The 9,883-nt window shown below is 47.1% G+C and overlaps 2 protein-coding genes across 2 annotated transcripts; one reads left to right on the top strand and one right to left on the bottom strand.

Moving 5' to 3' along the window:
• Positions 1-2,409: 2,409 nt before the first annotated feature.
• FIBRA_01297 (uncharacterized protein) lies at positions 2,410-4,893 on the bottom strand (the record flags this gene model as incomplete). Its single annotated transcript, XM_012323175.1, has 8 exons — positions 2,410-2,476; positions 2,524-2,687; positions 2,743-2,773; positions 2,827-2,852; positions 2,916-2,941; positions 2,992-3,009; positions 3,058-3,111; positions 4,671-4,893. The coding sequence occupies 8 exons, from the start codon at positions 4,891-4,893 to the stop codon at positions 2,410-2,412; spliced, it is 609 nt and encodes a 202-aa protein (XP_012178565.1).
• Positions 4,894-7,321: 2,428 nt separating this feature from the next.
• FIBRA_01296 (uncharacterized protein) lies at positions 7,322-9,683 on the top strand (the record flags this gene model as incomplete). The annotated part of the gene is made up of 12 exons (XM_012323174.1): positions 7,322-7,327; positions 7,384-7,703; positions 7,756-8,081; positions 8,133-8,194; positions 8,247-8,349; positions 8,403-8,641; positions 8,705-8,848; positions 8,904-8,994; positions 9,061-9,090; positions 9,148-9,278; positions 9,343-9,357; positions 9,414-9,683. 12 exons carry the CDS (start codon positions 7,322-7,324, stop codon positions 9,681-9,683), a joined length of 1,737 nt encoding a protein of 578 aa, XP_012178564.1.
• Between the last annotated feature and the right edge of the window lie 200 nt (positions 9,684-9,883).

Raw genomic sequence — 9,883 nt, 5'->3', positions numbered from 1 at the left:
ACGAGCTGTATCAGACATCCATGTGTCAACTGATTCCAAGAGTGAATTTGTTGTGATTCTTCTAGTGTGGTAAGCCAGACTGCCCTTCATTTTGCATTCATCCTCGGTCGACTGAGCTCCGTTCGGACCTCGTCTCTCTTTTGACAACATCTCTCTTCGTATAGCACCCTGCGTCTGGACGTCGCTCCAATCTAGATCGAGAACATGTAGGCCGAGAACATCACGGAGATTGCGCGAAAGATACGCCTATAGGCCATCGTCAGTGCAAATAATGCGAGAAACCAGAAACGATCGGCGAGAAATGTAGCACATATCGGAAGTTTTCAGTACAGATCGCAACATAGCTTTTTTGACAAGGAAGGCATGATACTTGGCCCCCCCGATGTGGATTGGTTGCATAACTCAGGGTGATAAATCAAATAAAGGAAGAAATTACGATACGAACTTGACCGGCACCAACATCGACGGCTTGTTTAATGTCATGGAGCCGAGGAATACGAGAACGCAATCTCGAGATATAATCCGTCATGAGCACAATTTCGTGAGCTTTCTTCGGTGACATACCCCGCAGTGGAGTGACAGTTGAAGATTTTTTTCTCTGGCTGGCCGACAAGTCAACAGCCACCTGACCATCCCCATGATCTTTTTCCTCGTCCGTGAAAGAGCTCGTTTTTCGTGTAACTTGAAGGCATCGGGCGATAATTAGGAAATTTTGGAGAAAGTCAGGTATGTCGTCGAATGTTATGCCTAGAGATGTAGAATTCGGGTCCATGTAGTATTGCAGTAAGACAAACCATTGGGGCTCGAGGAATGATCCGCCACTAATTTCGATCTGTTCGGATTCGTATTGATGTTCTCGTTCTCGTTCACCAGCCCAATCCTACCAAGACAACCATTCGTGGGGAAGCGAAGCAGCATGCGAGCGACATATCGCATTCGGGTGGCCGCTCGCTAGCGCAGCAGGAAACGGAGATAGTAAGAAATGTCGAAGCGTGCTAATGGAGCTTCTGTCGACATTTGAATCCTAGTATTCATCATTAGCTTCAGGCTGACGAACGACAGGCGTTACTACCTCAGGCTGGAGTCGATGAGTCGCGCCCGAGACATAAGACTCTGGCAAATCCAGCCGGAAACCCGATGATCATGATCATTGTTTTCTATTTATAGCAAAGGGATCGGACTGAGTCACTTCCTGTGGTACTGCCAACAACAGCCAGTTACCAATGCGCAAAGTTTAATGTTGAGTAAAATTGTCGGAAGTCAGGCCGTTGGTCGCAATCTCGATCACCTTGCACCAGCTTCTGCGGGTTCAAAAATCGACCAAGATAACACTGATGTCCAGCTCTGTAATCTCAGTTTCCTCGGCGATGTTGTAACAGACTAGTCGCTGGCTTTCAGGCATCCACAAGCAACAGTATAATTCGATCATCGAGTCCATCGCAACAGTCCTTATACATCTCTGACTCAGACCCACCGTCGATCAAAACCCAGCTAATTTGAATAGCGGGTGGATGCTCTCATCAGCCTCCAATGCTTCTGCAAGTGATGTTCTTTGCTCCCGATGAAGACCTCGTCCTACATTCCCAGAGTGTATTGTGACACAGATCAGAACTTAGGGGATGTGCAAAATGATGTATAAAGCGCTGTCAGGAATGTAACTGAGAAGACTTCAGGGAAACTGTGAACAGCATGAGGCCTCCGAACTTAACGACAATTTCAAGGCAGCAGACAGTAGTCAATATTCGGCAGCAACTCACTTTGTCTGTTGGAATGGCATGCGCGCCGCGATATACATAACTGATCCAGACGTATCAGTGGTTGAAATCCCGGGAAGAAACAAAGTTTGAGAATTCTCTTTTCTTTCTCAGGGACCGCCGTGCGTTTAAACTTGCTAAAAAGGACGCGAAGAGAACTATGGAGTACAACTTGTTCAGCACAAGTAAATTTCCCTACACTGAGTTTCACTCACGTTTACTAAGAACAACTATGATACCGAGAAACATGAACTTGTTGGAGCCCAGCAAGATGATGAACTGAACACAGACATCAGGGTGTATTGGTTGAAACAAGACCTTGGACTAGCTCTAACCATGAGCAGGGAAGCTATTGCGCTGAGACTACCCCTGCGTTAGTACCGATAAGTGCTATGATAAATACCCTACCTGGTCAACAGGCCTGTACTGATAGTATACTGCATGAGCTTACGGATCAATGTATCAGTCCTAGAGAGATTTCAAATTCGTTCCCCTGTCGCTCCGTTTGAAAGGGACGACGCACCTCGAAAAGCCTGTGCGGCTTCGTGCCAATAAGAAACATAAGAAGCCAGCGATCAATGTGTCTGCCACTACGACAGACACTAAGCCCACATAGATGAAATACTAAAATGAATCATTCGTGATTTATTCGAACTTAGAGCCGAACTAGGATATTCACCGAGGCCTCGGTAAGCTTGAAGAAGTAGTCGGGAGTCAAGAACCTGTAACAAGTCAATCAGGTTTCTTGACAGTTGTCAGGACTGCTGACCCCCAGATGGAGAACCCTGAAGGGGTGATGGAGTCATCAGCTATGATAAAACAGGCTGCAATGATTCGCACCCCATTCACCGCCTCCACACACGAGCGACATGTGAGTCCAAATGAGGAATAAAATGAGTCTGGCGTACCCAAAGCGCCAATAGAACTTAAGATCTATGATACGTGAACCCTGCCGGTCGGACTCGAGTGACAGAACGTGAACACAAACAATTGCAGCAGCCATAGGTCGATTTTTACCACTGACTTTTTCAAGAGTCAATCATAGCACTGTCAATCTATATCCAAGACTCACAAATCCAGATTCTCCAACCAAACAGCCTGTGAAAATGACGAAGTAGAGCTCAGACTTGGACGACAGACCATTCCGACCTGCAGGCGTACCCTCTCACAATCGAATCGCTCAAGCTCTAATTGATATCTTGAGCTATGCTTTGCGAATCATACAGGAATGGCTCACCGAAATCAAGAAATGTGTCTGTAATTATCTTAATCAGAAAGCCTTTCCAATCACGAGCGAACTTACAGATAGACCTCTGAGGAATGCCATTGCGTGAATCAAAATGTGCAGTAGCATATTCTGGACACTCACGATCCAGATCGCAAAGTCAATACAAAGTTGGCATGAGCGGTAATTGCATGGCTATAGAGCCCTTGCACAAGGAAACAAAGATCGATGAGGTCTAGCAACCTGACAGGGAACTTGTTACGAGCACTTCATGATTTGAATATCTGAGCTTTACCATAGGAAAGCAATCTATTAATGACAGCGGGTCAATCACTTCCATGAGCATGTTTGGCATACGGATGAGAAGTCCACCCACAATGCGCTTGACAATGACAGTGTCTGTTTCACACTTTTGATAGTACATCAGAGTTTGTAGACTGTTAATGCTGAAAAAACTAAGAATAGCTCTAGTTATTCAAGAGAGAGAGAGAGAACAGGGACGGCGCACATAGAGGCAAGAATCACACCTGTTCGCAATGAGCACATGCTCATAATCGAAATAACCATGTCGGGGCTCACCTATGAAGTAAGAACCAAACACACCTTCAGAATAAGTTGATTCATCAAAAAGTTGCATTGGAATGGATGATCTGGCGCCTGGAAACGAGAGGACTAGGGCAAGTAGATAATGTTATGTTCCACTTTGCTACACCGCACGTCAACGATTAAATACTCTCATCCCGAAATGCACCTCAAACCACATCCGTCACACAACTGACATCCATTCTTTCGAAAGCTGGGGACATCAGAAGCACGATTCACCGCGATACGTATGGTGGACGTAACCTTGTGTTACTATCATTGTAAGTTGGTTTCTGATGACAACAACTAGTAGCACTGTTTACGAATGGCACAGGAGGACGATGTATTAATCTGTAGATTACTTGCAAGGATATCAGAACATTCTGCAGTATTATAGACATTTGCATACTGATATGACGCAGTATCTAATTTTGCATATATGCGAGGTTTCCTGTCCGCGGCGGCTGACGTCATGGTGACCCTGCTGCGAGGGTTGATGCGGACGTTGCTCACCTCAGCTTCAACGAGTCGCATGGATACTCAATAATTCGATGTGAAACCAGCTATATGAAATGCGGATGTCTGATGTTGCCAAGTTGGTGAATTTCCGTGACTGGACACATTTCCGAGAATGTAAGAATAGAATGGTTAAGGAGGCCGTGAAGTCCAGGAGTGAAGAGAAAATAATTCGACGGGGGTATGCCCCGTAAATCTCCTGATGAGATTCTATTCGCGTTAACTGTGAGGTGACCCCGGAGTAAAGACCGAACTCAGCATTTGCTTCAGTGTCCGTTGAGCAGTCCGCTACAACCCAGTGATACGATTACGGCGATATCAAACTGGACACGTCTGATAGTTCGGTAGGCATTCTAATATCACAGCCACTGTCCAGTACCTGGCTGTATAACGCGAGGGGAGCTATAGGACACAGAGAAGGGCGAGACAAGATGCACAGAGAACTAAGAGAGCGACGAGAGACTCAGAATGACACAGATACGGTCCGATACCGACTAAGTGTACATCCCTGGACGGGGCGTCTCCCCCGCCAAACCGCTAGACTTTCACCAGTATCTTTGCGTGGAGAATGACGGTGACCTACGGGCGCTGACCCGGCTCCTGTGTGGCGACCTCCTCCTTGCGATCGATCAGCCGCGTCGGGTGTCCCCCCCTGTGCCCCGCGAGCGGTGCTCGTATCGCTTTTGTCGTCTGGATGGGTGTGTGGAGGACGAGGCCTATGTGCTCGTCAATTGCGGGGACGAGCGGCTGGTTGGTTTGTGGGATGTGTTCCATCTTGATGTCGTCCGCGCTGTACCGATCCTGCTCCGCCGCCATCGGGTTCTGAAGGCCTGACCTCCTGCGACTAGCTCCTGGCTGTGCTGGAAAGACGAGGTTGACTGGCCTGTCCCGCGCGTTATGCGCACGATGTGTTCCCCCTTGTCAAACAGGTTGACCTGTATAGGCCGTTAAGTATGCCCCTCTTCTGTCTCTGCGTGTGCTTAATCTTGTCGGTGTCGACCGGCGTTTGTGGGCGCTGATACAACTGTTCAAATGCTTGCGAGACTCTGGGTAGTGAGCGTAAGGCCGTATCTGGAGAACTGGGACGGCGATTCGCGTTCGCTTCCCGCGTGGTGCGGGCGTGGGTGGCAGCTGCTATGCCAGTCGGTGTCGGACAGGGATCTCGTCGGTTTCCTTGCTCTCTAAGTGGCGTTCAAGGCGGACTGTGTAGGTAGCGCGCAGGACGTGTAGTGCGGTAGTACTTAGTAGTAACCTTGTAGCATAACGGAACATACGAATCATTATAGGTTTCTGTACCGAGTCGAGCCTCCGAGTCATGTGACCTGCCTGCCCGGCCCAAGCTCGACCACTTTCTGACTGCGTCACCTCCCTGTGCTTCCGCCTTCAAATAGCTAGTCAGTACCGACCTCACGTCGCGCGCGCAATTTTTTCGACAGCTACTCACAGTATACTTTACGCCTCGCTGATCTGGATACCAGAAATCCCATATAGTAGGCTCCTCATTTTGGCAAGGTTCCCCAAGAACCGCTGACTCACATCTCCTTTGCCTAGCATGTCCGCTTCTCATCTAGGCACTCCTCAACGACTTCGGAATGATTCTACCCAATGCACCCTTGCCATGCTGCAGACCTTCGTCGAATATTACCTACTCCGCGCATTATGGTTATGTACACTGTACGCCTGTGCTTAGCTTGCGGGAAAGGTCTGATTGTATCCCATCTCCCTCACTCAACTGAGGGCGCCGAGTTTTACAGCTGGTGACAGGCAGTGAGGATGAGACTGAGAAGGTGCGTCTTCGCGTTGTTTTGATGACTTTCATGCATGCTATCGTTCTGTGCTCGTTCTGCATTGAATAGCTGTGAGGATTGTCTCTGGGAAATCCCGTTTCAAGATTATAGCATACATCGGAATTGGTCTCGTCCCTAGACGTGTCAAAGCCAGACACGTCTGGAGACGAGATCAGTTTGAATGCACAAGCGGTGTGGTCTCGTACCCACAGGGATTTAGAGACTTGGATGCTTATACAAACCCTTATCAGTCCAGAGTCCATCCAATCCTTTCTATTCATTCCGAACATTCTGGCACTCCTACCATGGCCACAGTTGATCCCTTCTATTCTCAATATTGAGAAGGAACAGAATTATTATTCTTAAGGTGATTATCGCATTGCTGCCTGCTCTGTATTGTACAGCATCGGAGATACCCAGGCCTGTCCTCCCTGTTATATATTTTTGTTGCTAAACAGTAACCAGTACTTTTGATTATCTGCTCTTTTGTGTGGTTACAGCATAACGACCGCTTCGGGTATGTGTCACTGGTTTCGGTAACGGGCGTATCTGATGCACTTTCGTTTGATATGCTGATGTAAATGAGCCCTGTTGGTTTGATACATGGATGATTGAATCTTTCCTTCAGTTGCTCGATTTTTCGATACACTGATGCAATGCCATACTTAGTATGCTTCATCACTCCATACTTAAGACAGACCGCTGGGCTGTTGACACCAAACTTTTCGAGCAGTTCCCAGTATTTTTTTAAATCCAGTGTGGTGCGCTTACTTTGATCATTTGCTTAATCAGTGTGTAGGTTGGAGTGCTGCATTTGTAGATTGCAAGTATGAATAGGATGTTTTGAGATGCAAATGTGACATCGATAGATACAGGGGTGCTTCCCCCGTGTTTGGTATAGACAAGAGGATAGCTGCCAAAAATTGCTCATTTCAATTAAGAATATACCACCTGTCCTTGATTGGAATGAGTGATTGAGGGTCTCACTGTGCGAAGGAACGAGCCAATCTCGAACCTATCCAAATGCTCTTGCCGGATCAATGAGCGGACGTATCGCCTAAGTTGCTATAGGTAGTAGCATGACAGTTACAATTATAGCGGCTTGTCTACGTTGCGACAGATCGGTACGCTCGCTGTCTCATAGTTTGATGAAATACATTTCGAATGGAGAGATCCCGGCGTCTGCAACTTGAGGCTAATGCTTCTTATGTAGTACTTTCAAGCACTCTCGCATTCCGTGCCCTGCTTCCCCCACCATAGCTATGCGTTTGAGCTCTATCGAACTGAAGAGCCATCGTTCCTCACGTTTGAACTGTATTTTTCTTCATATCCTGTTATTATTGTTCCATATAAGTTTACTCGTTGTTTGGAGCATACATGCAGAACATGTCATTGTAGTCTCATTGACGGATAGCAACAGGGTATCTGACTATGTCACTGTGAGCGTACAGATATGCATGCTGGTGAGTTTGGAGGCTGGGAACAAAGATATTCATACTGACTAAGACGTATCCATAAGCTTTATACTGCGTTATTATTGCTTCTAACTCAGAGGCTAGCCGTCAAGCGAATCGTCTCTACCTATCAGCCCCTTACCACATCTCACGACGAATGCAACGCGTGGAATGGACTTGGATCTGCGTTCCTCACCCTTTGGAGACAGCTTCGATCAGTCTCCGTGGAACTAGGAACACTAGGAGTGATTATATACCTTGCCTCCTTCACCGTTCTGCATACAACTACGCCGTCCTTGTTTTCAATGCAGCCTTTCAATGACACCAGTCTGACAGTGACCGCAACTGGGAGCATGCCCACGTTTTTGGGAAATGTATCTGACATGTACGTTTGAACACACAACCTATTTCGAACTTAGCTAAAGTCTGTATAGTAGCAACGTACTTGTCAATATCGTCACGTATGCTTGGCCATTGGTTTACGAGCTTTTACCATTCATTGCTGTTGCACGTAGTCAGATGACACCGGGGTTGTTCAACAACACGCTTTATGATGTTTTGTCGAAGAACAACGGGGTCGGAGAGGTTCAAACAAATGCAACCTCCGCCAATGTGACATGTGGGTTTCTACCCAATGCAACTATTCAGGCCCTTGAGCCTGGACTTGTGAACACGACAACACCGTTTGGCGTTGTGGCTAATTACTGGGCTGTGGAAGCTGTATACAACTCGTTTAACATATCACTTGCGTTCCCGCAGATGTGTAAGGAGCATTTCCGACGCACTTTCACCTTTGTCTGATCGGGGCATCCAGTGACTAATACTGTCATACAAATATCTTCGGCCTGGACTTTGGGGGGAAGCGGCATCTCAACAGTTTGTACTTTGTGCGGTTCCTCATTCTCACAGCTCACATTTTTTACTGTAGAACTGTCCGCAAGGGCGCGACATCCTATTTGCTGTCTCAGCCAATGTCACAGACAGCCATGGGGCTTTCAAAGGCTCAGTTGAGCTACCTAATGACTATCCTCGTGAGTAGTATTGATCTTGGAACAAGCGTCAGCTACCATTGCGTATATTTTAGTGATTTCCTACACAACGCCGTTTCATGAAATCAGCCTCATGGGATGCACTCTGTCGTGGTCTCAACAGACAGCGCTCGTCAACGCGCAAACTAATGAGCTAGTCAGCCTAGAGCCCGGTGGCACTAAATTGTCGTCAATATGGAATCCATGGGAACCGACCAAGCCATATGGTGACTGCGTATCGGGGGGGTCTAGTGATCCAATAAATTTTAGTCTCGCAGATCAGCATGTGGATTTGGTAAGCGCGCATTTGTCCAGTGATGATTTGGTTTTAACCGACGCTCGCTTTTCATTATTCAAGTGGGCAGCCATGATGAATGGTGCACCAGAATGGCGTGGTACCGGCGTATTTTATGGGCCAGAATGGCTGGGTCCCGGCGTATATTATGGGCAAGAAGTATTTCCGGCGAATTCCTCCGAGTCTGAACTCCAAGCACCTACCGTTGTAGAGCAGTTTGGTGCTTCTAATGTGACCTCTACTATAATGACCCTAATGACAGGATTTTAGGTATCTCATGCAGACACTCAATCTGACTCCTGGTGAGCCTGTTCAGACTACGCTGACTCTAGACCAATTTGAAAATGGATTGGGTATGTGAACGTGAGTTGCTCATCTGACTTCCAGTCTGACCATAGAAACACTACATATTGCATCAGCGAACCTTACAGCATCATTATACTGGGCAGGTTCGTCGAGCTTGGATTCAAACAGCGACGATTTGCCTTAATATGATGGTCCCACAGAGTCTAGTTTTCTGCCGAACATGCGAAGCTACCAAATCGCCCTACAGGAAATACAATCTGAGAACCAGACTCCGAACATGAATACCTCTAGCGGGAATGTGATCGCTGCTCAATTGGCAGCACGTTTGAATGTGAGCCAATGCCTTTCATATCGATAGCGCGCCCCCGCCCTGACAGACACCGCTCACCAAATAGCTGAACATCTTACCAGTACGTTCATCATTACGACTACATTTTATGGCTTGACTTACTGAATGATACCCAAGCTCTCGATAGGACTTGCGGCATCTTTTGTGTTGCTGGTCCTTTCAATTCCGTTGACCCGTGGCAAAAGAGACAACGACGATATTGTACAATCACTCGGTATCCTCGACCTTGCTTGGCTCGTCTCAAACCAGTATGAGTTGCGAGAGACTGTCGGACGTGTGAAGGACCCAACAGTAGAGAATCTACGAGCTGCAGGCATGACACCCGTTACTCTTGTCAGGAGGAAGATCTACGAGGAAAGTGAATACATGGGGTTGGACTCGGGTTGAAACGACTCGTATACCCTGTAATTAAGGGCTAAATTATCCCATTCTAGAATATCAATATTGACCACAGTATACTGGTTCGCGGTAAATTACGAGCGGATTTCTTTGAATTCAATTCGACACTCTTCTACTACTTAAGGTTCGTGGACTATGGACTATGGTAGTACCACTCATCTAGCCACAGTCCTACCTCGTATTGTGGA

This window comes from Fibroporia radiculosa (assembly GCF_000313525.1).
Source record: "Fibroporia radiculosa TFFH 294 genomic supercontigs, scaffold584, whole genome shotgun sequence".
NCBI classification, from domain to species: Eukaryota; Fungi; Basidiomycota; class Agaricomycetes; order Polyporales; family Fibroporiaceae; genus Fibroporia; species Fibroporia radiculosa.
Note: the sequence above shows the minus strand (reverse complement) of the source record. Positions and strands in the feature narration are given on the sequence as shown.